The sequence below is a fragment of the Squalius cephalus genome (assembly GCF_949319135.1).
Source record: "Squalius cephalus genome assembly, chromosome: 17".
Taxonomy (NCBI): Eukaryota; Metazoa; Chordata; class Actinopteri; order Cypriniformes; family Leuciscidae; genus Squalius; species Squalius cephalus.
Genome location: NC_137138.1, coordinates 15425048 through 15445216, shown reverse-complemented (window position 1 = coordinate 15445216; position 20169 = coordinate 15425048). Strand labels below are relative to the sequence as shown.

The following is a 20169-nucleotide window of genomic DNA, read 5'->3' as shown; positions in this document are numbered from 1 at the left end:
CTCAAATCCTTCTTCCACAGAACAGATTTTACTATCTGCACAAACTGAAATCTCTGGATACATTCCTATTTTATGAAGCTAAATGAATATTTAGTTTGCCAAAATATTTGTCAACTTGTGATCTTGAATTGTAAGTAACAATTAAAATTGGTTGTCAGCTTGACTTCATTCACATTCTTCATGCACGAAGGTTATTTCTGCTGATGTCATGTGCTTGTTTTAGGATACTTGAAACATTTGTTAGTGAAATATTAACTGTATTATACAAGATTGACTTTTGTGCCCTGCATTTCATACACAATTATACCAGCCTTATCAAGCTTTTATTGGCTCTGACTCTGCTTTTGAGAAAACAAAGCCATCGTAAAACAATCCAACTTATAAACAGGTAATATTTGGCAATATCTTAACCTTATTGGCCAACAGAAAGCAGTTTTCATTTCAGAGGATTAATTATATCTCTGCCAGCTAAAAGAGTTTGTTAGTGGATTAAAAGTGATAATCACTGTAATCAACTTCCCACCCTCAGGAAACCATCTTGTTTGGATCATGATCACAATATTACAACACTGAAGTCAAGCAAAAGCAAGAATATCTTATTTCAATCACTACTTTTAGTTTTAAATAAATATATAAATGTTTCCTTATGTATTTATTTTGTCACACCCTGACACTGGATGGCAGGCTAGACAAGCACTTTTAAAACAGTTCTGAATCGTAGGGAAAGTATAGTTGATGTGTAACCAGTAGAGGGCGCCAAAGATTTGCATTGTGTAAATGAATTAACATGAGGACTGGAAAAGCCTGCAACACAATTCCTTGCCAGTCGAATAATTATACTGAAAACTTGCCAAAATACCTTTCATCAACAAAAATGTAATCACTTTAGATGGCTTTTCCAAAATCAGTATTCATTTGTCAATAGTGCTAGTAACACTACTTTATCATCACCCCAGTTGTGTCACTAGATGGCAGCATAGGACACAGTATTCATTTGTATTCAATAATATTGTTTTTAAATATTTTAAATATGAGAGCAGAACAAAACACTAAACCTGGTTAGCTGTAGTTTGCCTTTTTTGACAAATAATTTTGTCAGAAAAAAAAAAAACCTTTAACCAGGTTTAGTGTTTTGTTCTGCTCTCATATTTAAAATATTTAAAAACAATATTAAACATTTTTCTCATATTTTAATGATTTAATCAAACTTGCATGGTCATTAAAACAAAAATTCCCTCCGCACATCACTTTTGGTCATTACAGTTTATTTTTTTTCTCACCTCATAAACAAGATAATTCATTGTAGTTAACTAACTGTTATTCTATTATATTTTCAGTAAGATAATTAAATAAAATGCTGTGTACAAACATACCAGCGTATTATACAGCATTCAAACATACCACCTTTAATTCACTTCCTTTATAAAATCGAACAACAAAAGCCTTGCCAGCTCTGAAGCCACAACAAAATAGCTGGCAGGAAATTGCCTTTCCTGAACACCTGTAACAAATGTGGAGACGGGGGAAAACAGCTCAACATACATTAAAAAACATTGAAGGGTGATCACAATTATACAGCATAAAGTTACACCAACAGCTCTGGCTCTATTTAATTAAAACAAAAACAACTTTTAAAATAATGAAAAAATAATTTGCAAGCACATATTAAAAAAACAAAGATGTTTTTTTCGATGCCAACAGCATAAATTGAGTCCAGGCATCAGAACAACGAGTTAAAGCAATGCTTATTGTTGACCTGGAAGTACAGAATCTTCTGAAAACAGAGCTGAGAGAAATATAATTTTCCACTTTATTCAGTCTGTACAGTAAACACATGTCCAACAGTTTTCATTTGGAAATTTTTATTCAGATGTTTCTGGAAAAAAGAGACAGGTGTTTTAATGTTAAATAAAACTATTTAAAACCTACACCTGAACTGTGGTGAAAATGTTCAGTCACAATATCAGCTAAATAATATGAAACATTTTGGGCATCTTTATATCAAACAACGAATATGTCCACTTCAATGACAACATGTACAGCATGTAAAATGTTATTCACAACATAAATGTACAGTACAAAACAAGCAATACTACAATATCTAAGTGTGACACAGTGTTGACAAGTTGAAAAAAGAAAAGAAAAAAAAGAACAGGAATAAAATAGTTCCCCTCAGAAAATACTGGACCTCAAGATCAGGACCAAACGGAAAAGACACTTTCAGCAACACTTGCAGCCCTTCACAATCATATTTGACAGCTGTTCTACCTGAGAAAAGTTACATCGAGCATTAATTAGATTAAGTTTCTGTTGAGCACTGATGAAAGTGATAAAAATCAATTCTGACCTTATGTAGTCGCCCCACATAGTAAAGGATGGTCAGTGGCTCTAGAACCTGAGGAACGCAGCAGGGTTGAGCAGATGCACCAGGATTATGATGCCTATACAGTGCAAGAACCTGTAGGCAAACAAAATCGGACCATATCAGACACATCATTTCTAAACGATCCAGTTATGAAACATCTGTTAGTCCTGATTGGTACCTGCGAGTACTTGTTTTCCGAAGTCCAGACGTAAGAGCAAGAGCCAGTGCAATAGTTGGCATTGTAACCAGAAGGTTCATGTATCCACTTCCAGCCCAGGTCTTTGCGGAAGTCAATGTACAGGCTCCTCACACAGCAGCCCTCAGACCTACTGCATTAAGCATAAAGGTGGCACACTGTGAGGCTTTTGATTTAATACATAAACATTATATATAAAAGGAATGTCAGTTTTCTTTAATGCTGAATCATAAAAGGCTCACTCGGTACAAACTGCATCAGTTTGCCGTTTTCTGCGAGATTTTGGTGCGCTGTGGCCGTCAGCAGGAAGAGACATTACCAAAATGTGGGGCCTTGGCTCTGGTAAGGGGGCTTTGTCACCTCTTGGTGATAAAGATAAACCTGCACACACAAATAGCAATATTAGCTTGTCCTTTCAACCTCAAGACATACAGGATTTGAATTTTAACTCACAAACCTGCTATTTTGAATTGAAAATCCTCAGTTTTACAATTACAGGCCACCTTCAGCTGAAATCCTTGCTCCACCTCTATGAATCACATTTTAGAGAAAGTTTAATTTGTCATGGATACATTTTATTTCATGTAATAAACACTTTTTTACAAACCACAGTGTCCGTGTTTTCAGTAATATAAAAATAAACATTGTCAACATCAAACTTAAATAGAAAAAAATCTATCAAAATAAAATGTAACTGCAAAAAGAACTCTACACCAGGAAGGGTAACAGGTTTAGAATGTGACAGGTTTGCACATTTTAGTTTGTAGCAGTGTTAATTTCAGCTTATTTATGTACTAACTGAATATATATTAATATTTTGAATTAGCTTTTATTTTTATGATCAGATTACAAATCACGTGGTAACAAGTTTGCGTCCAAAAGCTTACTTCTTATAGTTATTAAATGTAGTAAATTAAAAACATTTTTAGACTATTTTAGTGGGAGATCCAAGATTGATACAGTCGAGAGGGTCTTTTGATGTGTTTTGCTAAATGAGCTACTTGTCACGCTATGTTAATTTTATGATTTTAGTAGAAAATAGTTTCTGCCAAACATGGGATTTATAGCTCTAAAATACAGCAAAGTGTAGTGTAGCTTGTGGCAGGGAGCACTGATTCTTACCCGTTTTCTGCAGCCAGTCCTTTAAGGTCGACGTCACATCAAACGACACCCACTTGCCACTCATTTGATTGGAAATGAAGCGTGAATTCAGGTAGCGAGCCTTTTCCATAGTGTCCTGGTACAGCTCCAATCTCTGCTCTGAATTAGGCATGTTAGGCTCCTTGATGCGCAAACGGAGCTCCACCTGGGAGACCATGGGGTTCGAACCCAATTTGTGCTTTATATCTGTGATGTTGAACCATATCAACCGATTTGGGTTCTCCTTCACTGGTAATTAGACAGACAGCAAAACTGATTGGAAATATGTCTAGAAATAAGTATGCATGTTTTATATTTTACAAGACATTGAATGGAGTGCTAAAAGAAAAGATGTGTTTTATGAGAATGACAACAGGGCTCCATATGTACCAATAAAACAGCCATCCTGCACAACTGATATGTTGGTACTTTATAAAAGTAATCAGTTTACAAAATGCAATCAAAAGGTAATACTTCAATGATGACTCAAATGAATCAAAATCATCTGAATAAACTAATACAAATACAATATATTGAATAACAGATCAAGGGATTTTGGAGCTGAGTGATACTTTTTTTAAAAATCTAAAAATAAAAAAACATATTTCTGACCACAAATAAATAGCCTACATATATAATGTTTGTGAAAAGCATGGGAAACCTCAAAATGAGTGACTGTAACCAACACTAAACCATTCCCAAACCAGTATTGTCATATAATAGACCAAATATGGATTTAAGACACAATAATAGATCAAGGGATGATTGGATCTGAGTGATACTGTAGTTTGCCAAGAAACATTAAATCCAGGATCTGAGTCACTTCATTAGCATTCTCTTAGCAGCCTTCCTTCCTGTTTGTGGTCAGATAATTTGCACACACCCTCAGCTCTCTGAGGAAATCGACAGGCACATGGCATCTTAGGCTCTAACACTAAGAAAGGCAATGTAATAATAATTCAATAATCAACAGGCTAGACGATAGAGAAAGGACAGACCCACTCACTCTGCCTCATTGTGAACTTGTGAACCTCTTTAGCATAGTATCCCTCCTCATTAGGATCTTCTATAGGCTGGTGTACAGGATCTGCCGCCTGCTCCTGGTTTAGCTCTACAGTGCTGTTATACACTGAGATCAGTTCTGCTGGGATGTTTTCTAACTCCTTTTCATCATCTACTTCTGGTTCCTTAGGCAGTCGTAGCTTGCTGAGTATCTGTCCTCTAATGGCTTCAATGCGCTTTCTCTTTATCAGTTCCAGGTCTAAAGGATTGCATGTTGACAATGCTTTGCTATAGTGCACAAATCCCAACAGGCACTGGAATGCTAGAAATAAGCTCTCCGTTCTCATGGTCAGCGTTGCTGGAATTTCTCTTCAGTCTTTGAGTGTGGCAATGGATGGTTACAGGATGGTTAAAGGGTCTCGAGCACTTCTAGATATAATGGTGTCGTCACTTTAGCATTGCTACAGCATAAGCTGGTGTTGTCTTCTTCACTTCAAACCCAACGGCCTGAATCAGAAACCAAACATTACTGAGATGTGGATGCTGGCACAACACACAATGGATCTGAAAAAAAACAAACAAAACTCACCAACGAAGTCAGAGGTCCAATGAACGTACACAATAGATGTCCTCACAAGCCACCATGCTTAATTTATAGTTCATAGTTTCCACTCGATAACCTCAACGGTTTCTTGTGTCCCGCTCAACAGAAGAAAACAAATACACGTATTTGAGCTTCAAAGTAATATCAGATATTTTCGCGTGCCATCCTCTTGTTCTGAACAGTTTGCTCTCAACTCAAGGAATGACAAAAGAGGAAAAGGAAGCAGCACAGTTTAACCAAATGACACAACACTTCCTTTTTAGCACAGTAGTTTCCCCAGAAGATTTACCCCGCACTGTGGACAATATGTGAGGCAAAGTGTTTAGTTCAACTCATGATGGCATTCACATGCTTGGAGTCAGCTGGCTATTGCCATCCACCCAACAAAGAATTAAACATTTAGAATGAAACAAGATGTTATGAATTCTTTCCTTAATTAAACAAGAATTCAGGATAGAATCTTTAACAACCCACTTATACTACATTAAAGCCTTCTTAGGCCTGTACACACCAAGAACGAGAACTATAATACCTATAACAATAACTATAAGCATCTGCACCAAGGCACGATAACTTTCTATTTATTAAGTGTGCAGTGCAGTTATGACGTCTTCCAATTTATATGCTCAAGCTTTTAAAAGTCGTGTGGATTCTGATTCATAGTAAATTTTTCTTTTTTATTCATCAGCTGAAAAAAAAATCTAAAAGTGATTCCAATGATATCATTCCTCTATGTCATTATCGATATTCTCATATAATTAGAATGATTATCACTTTATACTATATACTTTAAGATCCGTTCACACCAAGAGCGATAATTATAAAGATAATAACCATATTAGCATCCACACCAATGCATTAAAACTTTGTTTATAATTGCATGAAGTTCCTACAAATCGGGTGGGGGATTCCGATAGGTGGTCACTGTCTTTATCATCAACAGCTGGGAAAAAAGTGAATCCATTCCAGCGATATTGTTCCTCTGTGTCATTATTGTTAGTTGTAGAGTGAACTTTCATATTTTCATAGAATTAGAATGATTATTATTTTTTATTCACATTTGTGAGAACAGGATATAATAGTCGGGTTGGACATCACACAAAAAAGACAAAGTCAGCCATTTATTACGTGAGTAAAAGTGTTAAATACTAATGGGGGTAACCAGGATAAAGTGAGTAGAGTTTACCTGGTCAGGTGATCTCAAAATGGCGACCCTCTCCATTGCAAAATCGAAGAACAAATGGGTATGATGTCATTTTTTAACACAATTTGGCCAAACAAAGGTGCTTGCCAGTGCAAACGTTCTGGAAAACTTCACGCTGAACTGTGATTGGTCCATGACAATTACGTAAAAGGTAGCTGTGCTCTGGGGCTCTACCTTCTTTCATGTGGAAATTCCGGTGTTGTGCTAAACTTTGATGGCAGTTATCGTGGCCTTTAGGCTACCGATAGCCTTTCTCATGTGTGAGTATACATGATTTTAAAAACATTTTTCAAAAGTATCCTTTCATTTATTTGTATGTAAATCATTTTTAATGAGTAAGAAACAAATGTGTGCACTTTTAAATAGGTTAGCTGGGTATGTTAAGGGAACCGTTAAATCGCACAACACAGAAAGTATGCTAGCAGCACAGCAGTTTATCTGTTGAAATATCTTCCACAGCTTGTGTTTACAGAATGCAGACTCAATTCCCAAAGAGGGTATCCTACTTTCAAACTTGAGAACTCCTCGAAGAAAGCAGATTTTAACAGCGAATTTGCAGAGCCACCAAATGATGACAACTACACATTCCTCAACGTAAGAAAAAACAACCCTCCCCCAGCTCTCTTTTTGTCTAAATAAAGAAACAGATTTTAGAGAGGAACTGATGAACTTCAGTATAAGCAGGACATGAAACAGTGCATTAAAATACTTCTAACAGCCAATGTTTCCATTTCTGAAACAGGATGGTGTCAATCGTTTTTTTCTTTCTTTTTTGTTTAATTAACTGTTTCCATGCCCATTCAGAGAACAAAGTTGTGTTTTTGAAAACCTTGAGTTGTAAAGATTTAAACTTCCTCAATTTTACATTAAACATAAATGAGCTGTGATCTAACCTGCTCTTTTGTCTTTTTTAGTCTCACTAAAACAGTTAGAAACTCCACACAGGAAATGAGCAAAATGTGACAGAGTTGTATCTCACTATCTACAAAACACAGAGCCTGCTACAAAAAGCCTGTTACATAAAGATAAAAAACAAACAAACAAGAACTATGCACTCATAGAACTGAACGTCAGTTTTTTTTCTTTGAAAGGCTTTCCCATCAAGCATTGATGATGAACGGTTTAAAAATGTTTGATTCAGATTTGATTCACCTTTGAAAACTGCCATATTTAATTGCATTAAAACAAAACACAATTCTACAAAACATACAAAGTGTACAAAAAATGTAGAAAAATGAAATTAAAAAAAGTATTGTTTAAGATCCAAAGCACAAAAACACATTATCAATCTGTAGACGTAAATCCATCCTTGCCGTTTCACTCAACTCATTGTATTACATACTTAACTATTCACCTTTACATTCACACATTACATTATGTTAAAAACTCCTGTCCAATATAACAAAATATTTTACCTTCTTTTCACTCCTCATATCTCTGATCTGAAATGTGTGTCAGTCCACAGTCCATTCTCAGCTCTCCACACCATATCTGTCAAAGTGGCGTAGAATAACGCACAGCTCTAGTTCAACTGTGCCCATGCCAACCGTGTGGAGTCTGTATCGGTCTGCGCCACTGTAAATGAGATCTGGCGAGCGCAGTTGTGGTCCTCCTCCGACAAACATCTCGGCAAGTTGATCCTGCCAGGATCCCAGCGGTCGCCATGTGGCGCATTGCAGGCGATGCTGTCCTGGGCTTGATGGTACGTGGATATAACCATAACCATACAGCTGGCATCGCCCAAAAGAGTCCTGATGCCACACTTGGAGGTGCAGCTTTGGCCATCCTAGAAGTAGAAAACACATCCTATATATTAAATCATGACACAATACAAATTAAAGGTCGATTAATCGGCATCGATAGCCGATTGCTGGAACAATCGGTTATTGGAAAAAATACAGTACAAGAGCGGCCTCTAGAGGTGGAATAACTGACGCCTCGTGCTGTTTGTTTTGACACGTGAGACAGATGTGAGCAGGACACTTCAGATGCAGATTTAAAACATTGACAATGAAACGGTGTAACACAGTAAACTACAGCACATGCTTTCATATCATTATAAAGTAATTAATTTGTTGACTAGATGCTGCATTAGTGGAGAACAGCAGCATGTTCACCGTTGAGATTTCAGAGGACACTAACATTAGTAGTACATCAAGCAGTTAAAATAATGTGACAAAAACACACGACGACCCAAATGTTTGATGTCATGATAGTTACCATCTATTTGCCTTAGTTTATGTCCAGCTGGTCACTTTTATGCATTCGTTAGCCAGCAAATTTGTATTTTTAATGCTAGTGACGTGAAAAAGCAAATTGATATGTTCATGGAGCCGACAGAAACATAAACAAATCAGAAACGCAGAACTTCAATCTCATCTATGCCACTTTGTTTATTCTTGAAGTGAATTTTTGCATGTTTGGTAATTAAACTGTTTTGGACAAAAGCTTGAATTGAACGAGACGTATCCGGTGTGCGATATCTGTGAGTTGTCCTAGCCGCTACGCTTCGACCTCCATATTTTGTCATTTTGATTAGATAATCACCAAGTGTTCTAAAATAGAAGCAAATAAAGTGTGAGAGTATAGACCCCTTTTCAGTTGGTAAACATGGTGACGTTTTTTTGTGGGCGGAGCTTAGGTGGAGGCAGAACGATCCTTCTGGCCGCTTCACTAACGTTAGTGTGCAAGTTTTGTTAGCTTGTTTCTTAACAATGACTGGAGAAAATCCGATTTTATCTTAATGTGCAAGGTCACTCACTGTCCAGGACCGCGATTGTTATTTGTAAAAGTTCATTTTAACGGACATCCCAGATTGGCTGACCCGTACACGCTCATTCAATGGATGGACGATCTGACAGGATTAACGTCAATGCTACCTCCGGTTGAGTGGCCTGACTTCTACACCTACCTGATAGAGAAACCGAGGGTAAAGAGAAACTGAGGGCATATACATATTTAGATGCCTATAACTGTACTAAATGGTCACGTACAAGACTTGTGTGGGAGCCAGGTACGATCCGCAGTTCTGCCTAGCCAGTGCCAAGGCCAGACAGAAGACGACAATGTAAAGAGTGACATTACGGTGCAATTTTAATGATGTGAATATTTTCTAGAAATAAAAATTCCAGATACAGCATATTCATTTTTTAACTATGTATTTGATTACACTTTCTTACCAGGTTCTTCAAAAAGTCTTGTCACAATCAATCAAAACAATGTAACGTTATACAAATCATAGATGATTCACAAATAATCACAATAATTTAGAAAACATTATGCGATAAAATTTCAAATTGGAGCCTGTACTCCGCGAATTCTTGCACCCAACAACACAACAAGATGACATTTAAAAACAATAATAATAATTTAAGCTCCTTATTATGTAGCCGAATCTGTGCTGGTTTGTATTGGCCGCCTCCATTTTTCCGTTTGTTTTGCCTCCAGCTAACGCTGTGACGTAATTGTGATGTCGGCGCAAAAGAGGTCTATACATTAGGCCTGTTACGATAGTCAGTGTTACCGGTGTTCAGAAGCAACACCGGCTACATCACTTGCCCACCGGTGGCACCGGTTTTGTTTTTCTGGTTAATAAAGTTTAGCACTATTTTAGTTTTCATTCAGTAAATCCATTTTAAAAACTATCAGTTGATTAATCGGTTATCGGCCAGTGCAGTCCAACCTAGTAATTGGTATTGGTAAAATCTACTATCTACTATAGGTCGACCTCTAATACAAATACCTTGTAGGCCCTTAGTAGTGTAGTGCAAATCAATGGGATGGCTCCAGTATGCCATGTCCCCTGTTTGAGGCATGTCCACTTGAGTTTGACCTTCCTTCAGACCAGCAAGAAGCCTCCATGCTCCTCCTGAATGGCACAAAGTGAAAACGTTTCTGTAGTTTATATTATTATTAGCTTATATATAATATAGGCTAAAGTTTGGCACATCAAATAAGCATTAAAACAATCTTTACACCTTTAAAAAATGTAAGGAAAACACAATAATTGTCTATAGGATCAGTGTTTTTTGGTACAGCTAGTGTAAACTTCAATTTTTAACACAGTATAAAATTGTAAAAAAATAAAACAAAAAAGACACCTGTGTGTACACCCCATTTGCAGAAGAGGCTGTTCTGTGGGAAACCCGTGGCCCCAATGATCTGCCCAATTATATGCAATTCTGCCATAAGAGTCCTGAAATTACATTATGCAGTAACGTTATGTTGGTTATCACATGCATCTCTTCAAATGGTCATATAACCAATTTCATACACTGCATTAGCATATCCCACTATAATATTTGTTTTTAGATTAGAATATATTTTCTGTTTAATTGTTCTTTTTTGCTCCAACATATATTCTCTATTTCTGTTTACATATTTGTGCTTATTTTATACTGTATCGTTGTTGTTTGCATTGATAAACTTTGCTTTATAAACATCTATAATAATCTCGGCTATAAATACACTTTTAGACCGTTACAGGTTGTTTAGGTGCACCAAAACATGTTTACATATAAGTTTTTGTTTTAGTTAAGTCTTGCTACAGATATCTATCCATTTTGTAACTAGGGTAAATTAAAACTAGCAGAACAGCTAACGTTAGCTAACTAGCGACCTGACAATCTACTCTCCTTTTCCAGTTTCACAACGCCATAAACAAAGCAGAATAGTTATAATTAGCACGCGTACCACGATTTACACAATCACCCCAATCATTCATTGATCAGCAAAGCTGGTAAAATTGTAAAGCGAGCATTCATATTAATCCAGTAAGCGTTTGTTCACTGTTTACAGCGCCTTCAGGCTTGATTTGATTTCCTTAGCAACCCACTTCCTCGTGCTCTGTGTTTTGATTTGACATGGTTAGTTACCGCCATCTTGCGGCGTGCATGAGCTTGCGTTACATTACAAGCAAAGAGGAGGAGAGACTATTGTTACCGTTGCACTTCAATGACAGATGTGTTATTCTCATTCAACAACACCAGTATGTCCTAATAGATCGTAGCCTACTACTATACGCTTATCTTTCAAAAACTGAAACATCGCTCTTTCACAAAAAATATTTCATATAAGGGTATTTATCCTCTATAGCCGGTGTGGTTTGTTTGTTTTTTGTTGCTATATTTAGGCCTATGTCACATTAAAACAGTATTGAATTTTTACCATGCCTCCATCTGTTGCTTTGCCTTTACTTTTCGAATGTTATGATAATCTAAACAAATAGTAGCCTAAAATTTTTTGAAAGCATAAACCATTTTATTAATTGTCTGAAAATGGCTTTCAGTTTTTACACAACTAATCAAAAACTGTGTGAAATATTATTCAATGGTGTGTGTAGGATACATAAAATATATATGAAAGCTCCACTGAAGTTCTATTCAATTACAGCCAATGCTCGATTTGCTACATCTGCGTATTTGTCTAAATTAAAATAGGCCTAAACTCTATACTTAAGAAGTAATGCACTCTATATGCATGTAGCTATATTCTTTGTTTATTTATTTTAGTATAATAGTTTTTTATCATGAAGAAGACTGGATGATTTGAGTCTTTTAACCATGATAGATTATGTTTATGGAAACTTTGTAATTAGCTCTTTACATTTTTATATTCTTAGACAAATGGAGAGTAAGTTTCATCAGCATGTCTGTCACTACATGACAACTTCTTAGAATACCCCCTTAAGATTTTGTGTTTATTTTATACTTTAATGTTTACATAGCACACTCGATAATAAGGGCACACATCTAGAGGACAGCATGTGCCAAACATAAGGTTTTCTTCTCCCTGTGGCCCAAAGTAACCACCTCAGGTAGGCCTAGACATCAACACCACATTTCATACCCCCAGAGACCTATTTGTACAAACACACAGACATATACTAAATATTTAATGTGCTTAATAATGGAAACGCAAGGGACTGTTTGCAAGTAGATTCTGATGTAACCCTCAAGACTGACATGATGTGATTGAGGGTTCAGATAAACACAGTAAGTGCATATTTTTAATGCACATAATCAAATAAATAAATAAATAAGATACTTTTTTTTTTCTTTTACACAGCAGGTGGGAATCCACACTTTGCTTCTACTTCTATTAATACTACTACTAATTATAATAGTAGGATATTAATTAGAGATTTTTTTATATGAAAGTAAAGAAGTAGCACAAAATTATATTATTTTACCTGTATATTGTCTTTTAACTGTATACAAAATATTCGGCCAAGCAACAAAACTAGCACTGCAACAATTTTACGTAATATTAATACAGTACTTTAGTCCTCTGAAGTTATTTTCACTAGATGGTAAATAAAGGTGCGTTCATGCCATGTTGAAATTATCGTACAGAAGCTATTTGCATTATTAGTGAAAATATTTTCTTAGCGACAGATGCTGTTTAAGTACAAATAGCAATTGCTGCTATTTACACTAAGTTTTAATAGCAATAGATTATATTTACACTAAGTGCAAATAGAAATAGATTGTATTTACACTATGCGAAAACAGCATTTTCTTAGCGATATGCTCTTTACACTAAGTGAAAATAGCGACATACACAATGTAATAGCGTTAGACCTATTTGCTATAAGTGTAAATAGTATTGGAGGATATTTATATTTATAAATAATGACAGATGCTATTTACGATTCAGTGTTGTTGTACATTAAACTGTATGCAATAATAACACAGAATGTAAACTATTATCTATTCAAATGATTAAATGGACGCCTCCTTATTGGGACAATAAATCCCTCCTAACCCTAACTGATAAAAACTTTATTATTAAACACACGTAAGACACTTTATTTCTATATATTTTCGAATATTTGATTTGTTTTTATTGAAAATAAATGCCTTTCCAAAAAGGGAGTAGATCGAGTTTGGACAAAAGGCGGATTCGAACTCGGGTCGATTTGCATCAAAACTTTCAGCCACACGCCTTACACCAACATTATCGCTACTGTCGACAATTTATCATCTTCCTTAATTTTGTCTGGCCGTCAACACTGGGTGGAGTCAGGGACGGACTGGGGCTGGGGCTAAAAAAAAATCAGCCCTGGACTTTCTCCCAAATAGGCCCATCATCCGGCCATTCGCCTCTAGCCATGTGCGACAGACACTAGCCAGGATGTCCCGATACTACACTGTAAAAAGTGAATAGTTGGATCAACTTTAATTATCACGTTTTTCATGATAAAACGTGATCATTTAAGTTGAGAAAACTTCATTTCTTTAGGTGTTACCAATTGAAGTAATTTTTTTAAGTTGATCCAACTATTCACTTTTTACAGTGTATGCAACAATACTGTAGCCTATCAGACAAGGTATTCACAGCAAGTAGGTTAACATCTCAAAACCAATGATGATAATTGGGGTTGTGTTTATTAATGAAGCCTCAGCCTTCAAATAAAAACAAAAAATGTGCATTTTTAATATGAATACAGGCACATTTCTGACAAAAATTTTTGTTTTAGTTCATAAGTTGTGGTGTGAAATGTCTTCTGGTTTGTTCTCGGAACAATGTTTCGCCTGTTTTTTTTGTTTTTTTTTTGTTTTTGCGTCAATATGTTGAGAATATTATATCAGCGCTGTTTCGTCTGGCTTTTAACAAGCTTAAATCACATCATTTGTCATTTGTGTGTTTATAATAGAGATAGAGAATTCTGCGCTGAATTGAAATGGTTCTCAGTGGATCGCGCAGCTCTGTGTAATAATGTTCGCATGATCGAGATCAGCCCGCACAGCTGCTTTGGCCACGATCGCTGTTTTTTGGGCCGAGCTGATAATGCTCCGCGCTGCTCAGATCAAACAAGTTTTGTTCCGCTTTTTGAGCGTTTGTCATTTGATGTTTCTCATACGCAACGCAAATGACAGCGTATAATCAAAGAGAGTTGGGTAATTTTGTAGAGGCAAAAGTTCAAATTGAAACGTTTAGTTGAAAAGGTTGCAAAATGATAGCCTACCATTTAGGCTATTCGTAGTCATGCAAATATAATGTAAGCAAATTTAAAAGTACAGCCTTATAAAACTAACTTTCTGTCAGTGGCTATAGGCCGACTCTTCTTCCTCAGTTGTTGTTTTTTACACGTAGCATAAGTGATCGTATTAGTGCCCCTGCTGTTGGCTGTTCATATTGCTTTATTAGACTTTTTTTTTTTTTTTTTTGCCGACGGCCCTCGGTTGGACGGCCGTTCTGGACTTTTCCAGAACGCACAGATTGTCAGTCCGTCCCTGGGTGGAATTAGTGTAAATAGCCTCTGCAAACAAGGCGGTCTATTTGCACTTTTACACACTCCGCCAGTTTCAATGGCTCGAGCTATACACACATGCACACTCTTTAAAAACGGTGCTTTTAATCTACTGACAAACTTAAAGACGTAAATGAAATTTGTACTGTATGTATTAGAAATGAAAGAGATAGATTGTACTGAATGTCAGCTTGCTTAATAAGTATTTAATGTATAAAATACATTCAAATTTTATTCACATTTAATACAAACAAGAAACGAATGCTTCTACCACAGGTCGAGAGCTGTCGTTAACCACACAACTTTGCGATGCTGTTTGCGAATGTTCATTGGAATTATGGTTTCGGGAAACACAGACTCATTGATAATAACCATGGAACTTGCGACCATTGCTTTGGGAAACGCACCCCTGATTTGCCATTCACCACTATAAACTTAGACGACTTTGCATGGACAATATCTAATCGCTGAATCCCATGATTGACCAAGTATCCCAGAGAGCTGTGTAATAACGAATAATGATTTAAACACTCTATTAAAACTCTTTAAACTCCATTAATACACAAACTGAAGGAGATATTAAATATATTATTTTCATTAACTGACCATCTGTCCCCACAATCAGCTTTTCCCAACTGTGAGATCAGAGAAATCTTTTGCCTAACTGTGTTTTCAAAAATAGTTCAAAAATGCACAGACTGTCTTATAGCTTCAAGAATTAAAGACATATTTCTAAACCACTGGGATTTGCTATACTTGATGCTGTTAGTCAGGCACTTATTGTTGAAATACACTCCAAGTGTTACTGCTGTTGTTGTTGTTGTTTTTCACAGTCATTTTGACACACAAACCAGCCATTGGGATTCCATACGTAGTTCATGACATATGCTTTACATTGATATTTAAAGTGTGATGGTCTCTGATCGTTCTCTGTACCTTCAACAACATAGGTGACACAAGCCTGGAGATTTGCAGTTACAGTACAAAGACTTTATAGATCACAGTATTATTCAGTGTTTTATAACAGCATTTTTGGTATTTTGTATGCTCCTGAATATGTCTAATTTGAATGATTCTAAATCGAACATCACTCTGACTAATATCACTGGTGGATCGAGATTTGAAAACATTTTTGTCTGTGTCCTCATGTGTTATTTTCCTGTATGTCAATGGAGTCATGATCTTCACTTTGAGAAAAAAGGCTGTTTTTCAGGAGACATCTCGCTACATTTTGTTTGGTCACATGCTTTGGGTGGATACGCTCAATCTTCTAATGAGTGTAGTGTTGTTTGTGTGTGCTGTTTGTAGGCTTTTTGTAATGAAAATCGCCTGCCTCATCCTTCTCGTTGCTGCAACAGCTCTCTATCAGGTCTCTACATTAAATCTAGCTTTGATGTCACTGGAGAGGTATGTGGCCATCTGCATCCCTCTCAGACATGCAGAAATCACCACCTACGGAAGAACTAACATGGCCATTGGTGTTATTTGGATGTTAAGCTGGATTCAATCCCTATCTGAGATTATTATCTTTTATTCCAATGATACAAACATAGCCATGAATTTGTTCTGCTCAAGAACTACTCTCTTTAGACTGCAGATATATAAGAAACTTGAAATAGCTTTTACATGTGTATTTTTTGTCGTAGTGACTTTTGTTATTATATTCACTTATGCCTCTATAGCTGCTGTGGCTAAAACAGCCTCCTGTGATAAAATGTCTGCCAAAAAAGCCAACAAGACTGTTCTGTTGCATCTAATACAGCTGGGTCTCTGTGCTGCATCAATCTTAGTTGGAGTTATCCAAGAAGTCATTTATATTTATACTAACTATATAACTTCAGTGAATGTGATGTATTTTTGCTTTGTAGTGTTTATGATTTTTCCAAGATGTCTAAGTCCTCTAATATATGGCATGAGAGACCAGGCCTTTAGATATTTATTTAAATACTACTTCACATTTGGTCTCAAAAGGAAAAACAGTTGTAATACAGAGATACATTTAGCAGGAGGAGGCTGAAAAGTCATTGTAAAAACCTATTGAAATATTATCTACAAGGCTTTAATAGATAATGTTATTTCATTATTAAGATACAAAAGGAAATTTCTCTTAAATTGCTAAATATATGAACTTGTGTCTTTATACAATGAGATTTTGGAGATGAACCTCACAGATATGAGAAGGTGTTTTGCAAGGGTTGTTTTATTTGTCCATGTTTTGCACTCTTTCCAGCCATATGACAAACATAATTACAGTTACCATAAAGGTTCATTTTCTTCAGTCATATACTGTTTTATGCAACATGTGTGACACTTGAAAATGAAACAATGAGAAAAATAAAATTCAGTGTAAATTACTGACTGCTTAATTTCTTTGTTGCTAACATGATTATGTAGATTATGTAGATAAATATAACATATGTCTCTCATTTGATCATAAAAAAATGTATGTAAACTGTTGCATGTGTATGCGTGCACATGATCTGGAAAGCAGACAACACTGTGAGTGTTTTTGTTTGTTTGTTTGCATTAAAAAATACATTCAAAGCCATGTCAAAGCGCTTTCTGCGCAAAACTCAGTGGTCATCATCAGCTTGTGAGTCATTACTTTATTTTTTGAGTCAGTACTGCGGCTCCCTATACACAGTATGCGTGATCGCGAATTGGAAAGTGAAAGTAGAAAGCGAGCATGTGTTCAAAAGCGAATTCAAATACCCTGCATATTGATGGCTCCCTGATGCCACATGAAGCTAGAACTTTCCCTATCCGATCTTATTTTCCCTCGTTCTAAAATAAATTCCGTAAACATTGCGTCGTCTCGAGAAATATCTGTGCTCACACGAAAACACTGAAACCGACTCAAAACGATGTATACATTCCAGACTAGAATGTGGCACTGTAATTCTACAACAGAGATACAATAAAAACAGAGAAGAAGAATTGGAGCATGAGCTTAAACCTTGTGCACTGTATACAATAATAATTGCAGTAGCTTTTTCTTCTTTGTTTTTTTTTTATTTTTTTTTTTACCATAATTAATATTATTGAGCAACCATATGGCCTGGTACAAAATATGAAATGTCTTAATCAGAACACAGACATCTGACTAGGGTCGACACGTGGGGTGATGACATCATCGTTTCACAAAATATACGGATTTGTTGTACACATGAAAACGCAATTGTTTTCAGATATATCCACTTTGGGATCTGGTTTAAAAAGATTGCGGTTTCAGGCTCCCAAAACGCCGGTTCTGTCAGGACGAAACGGCAATATGATGCAAAAAAATTACGTATACAGCTAAACGCGTCTCCGTGTGGACAAGGCCTCAATTTAATTCTATCTTTATTTTGTGTTGTCTTTGTGTTTCAAAGCTCTCGTGGTTCCTTCACTATGGATTCAAAAAACAGTAGGTGAAAAGTATCCAGATGACCTACTTCCTCCGAGATTCTGAAGTGCGGATTCAATGGACACTTTACTATCCCATGAGGCCACAGGAGAGGATTTGTAAATGGCAGTGAATGGAAGCAACTGATGCTAGTAGGTTACATGACAGTAACAACATGGAAGATTTAGTATGTACAAATTTAATTCATACTACCCATAATCATATTATATAGAGCATACTTTTTTAACAGTCGTGAAGTAAATTCAAATTCTACTCAGACAGTTTGTGATTTCAGACGCACCGTGTATGATTGAGTGAAGCGGCGTCTCAAACTAAAAAATGTAGGGCGGGACTTGATTTTGTCCATCGGGAATTGATTGGATCATTGTATCATTGTGGTTTGCTATTGATGTGATTGTGATCTCATATGAGTGACATGGTTGTCCCGCCCTCACGCCAAAAACACATCATCAGAGAAGAGATGACATGCATTGCAAGAGGGAGGGGAAATTATTTTGAAAATGTAAATGACAAATAATTTATAATACTGCAATATTCCATAAAAAAAAACTAGAATAATCTTTTTTGATTTCATGGTGACTTTAAGGTTGTTTTGCCCAAAGCCATCAAACTGGCATCATCAGAGAAGGAACACCATTCCAGAGGGAAAGCAAATTTCAGATTTTGATTAAAGATTATGAAGACAAACAAATATTGGATTAATTTGCATGAATTAATTGTTCACTAAAAGATTATTAATGTGCACTAACAATGGATATCTTGTCCATTTTGATTACATGCAGACTTTAAAAGTTTATTTAGCAGTAATTTACAGAGCTAAATAAATAAGTTCACCCACAAATGAAAATTATCACATGATTTACTCACCCTCAAGACATCCTAAGTGTATATGACTAACGTCTTTCAGATGAACACAATCGGAGATATATTTAAAAATATCCTGGCTCTTCCAAGCTTTATAATGGGAGCGAATGGGGGGCGAGATTTTGAAGCCCAAACAAATGCACCCATCCATCATAAAAGTAATCCATACATCTCCAGGGGTTTAATAAAGGCATTCTGAAGCGATGCGTTTGTGTAAGAAAAATATAAATTTTTAAAACTTTATTAGCTATAATAACTAGCTTCCAACCAGGGCCAGATTATCCATAGACGGGACTGGGCGAGTGCCCTGGGGCAACAGCCAATAGGGGGGGCACTCAGGGCCGGGTTATCCAATGGGCATTATGGGGCCCAAGCGACTGGAAGAAAAACAAGTAATAAAAACTCAGTGAGTGTTTTAGCGCAATTTTCTGACGTCATGGGATCACAACACTAAGAGATAGTAAATCTTTTTATGTTTTTTTTTTTTTTTTTTTTTTTTTGTGCGTTCCCGAGATTAGACCTTCCTTAATATAATGCCGAAAACCCGAAGTCTCTAGGTGGTCTGGTTGAGGAGGAGATAGAAGTGCAAGATTGGTGCGCACAGACAGAACAGAAATCATGAGTTAACAATCGCAATTTTGTCCGTAGGAAAATTGCGCTAAAAATCCTTGTTTTTTTACATTTCTGATAACGGAGCGTATATTTGCAATTTATTATTGCATATTTATTTTTGGCAAAAAGACACCCGCTACTAAATATCTACAGTGGTAGGGCGTGAGGTGCTTGAAAGTAGCCTTTTGCCGAACTCGCTCTTCTCCTTTTCCCAACACATATGATATGTAAAATGTATAGCCTAACATAAAGGTCTCTAGCGTTATATTTTGCCAACGAACTAAAATCGAAACCGTGATATGGCTTTGTGTCTTTATAAAACAGCACAAGACTTTAATTAGCCATTCTCTTTGTGCTGCGTGATTTAAAGAAAAGTGCGTAGGCCTACTTTGCTTTCGCGATCAGCATGGTGATTTGGTGTTTTCTCCAAAATAAAAGCTCAAGGGTTTATTTCTTGCAAGTGAAGAACTATACTATAGTGTAATGTAAAATATACTTTTGAAATATTCATTTTCATTATAC

At 36.1% G+C, this 20169-nt stretch overlaps 2 protein-coding genes and 1 pseudogene across 5 annotated transcripts; 1 reads left to right on the top strand and 2 right to left on the bottom strand.

Annotated features, from left to right (window-relative positions):
- Window positions 1–1172: 1172 nt before the first annotated feature.
- Window positions 1173–8085, bottom strand: tgfb1b (transforming growth factor, beta 1b). 2 transcript variants are annotated; one of them, XM_079846718.1, is made up of 9 exons: window positions 7927–8085; window positions 5293–5405; window positions 4708–5210; window positions 3684–3950; window positions 3019–3090; window positions 2804–2942; window positions 2544–2694; window positions 2348–2458; window positions 1173–2268 (listed from the first exon to the last, which is right to left on the bottom strand). In XM_079846718.1, the coding sequence occupies exons 3-9, from the start codon at window positions 5048–5050 to the stop codon at window positions 2221–2223; spliced, it is 1131 nt and encodes a 376-aa protein (XP_079702844.1). In that variant the 5' UTR covers window positions 5051–5210; window positions 5293–5405; window positions 7927–8085; the 3' UTR covers window positions 1173–2220. The 2 variants fall into 2 exon arrangements, with proteins under 2 accessions (XP_079702844.1, XP_079702843.1); XM_079846717.1 differs by lacking the exon at window positions 7927–8085 and having other exon boundaries at window positions 5293–5649.
- On the bottom strand, window positions 7984–11358 carry b9d2 (B9 domain containing 2; the record flags this gene model as incomplete). 2 transcript variants are annotated; one of them, XM_079846719.1, is made up of 4 exons in its annotated part: window positions 11204–11358; window positions 10612–10706; window positions 10254–10379; window positions 7984–8297 (listed from the first exon to the last, which is right to left on the bottom strand). In XM_079846719.1, the coding sequence occupies exons 2-4, from the start codon at window positions 10697–10699 to the stop codon at window positions 7984–7986; spliced, it is 528 nt and encodes a 175-aa protein (XP_079702845.1). In that variant the 5' UTR covers window positions 10700–10706; window positions 11204–11358. The 2 variants fall into 2 exon arrangements, with proteins under 2 accessions (XP_079702845.1, XP_079702846.1); XM_079846720.1 differs by lacking the exon at window positions 10612–10706 and having other exon boundaries at window positions 11204–11343.
- Window positions 11359–15821: 4463 nt separating this feature from the next.
- On the top strand, window positions 15822–16782 carry LOC307144996 (odorant receptor 131-2-like; annotated as a pseudogene). The gene has a single exon. The product of its transcript is annotated as an odorant receptor 131-2-like (transcript).
- Window positions 16783–20169: the final 3387 nt, after the last annotated feature.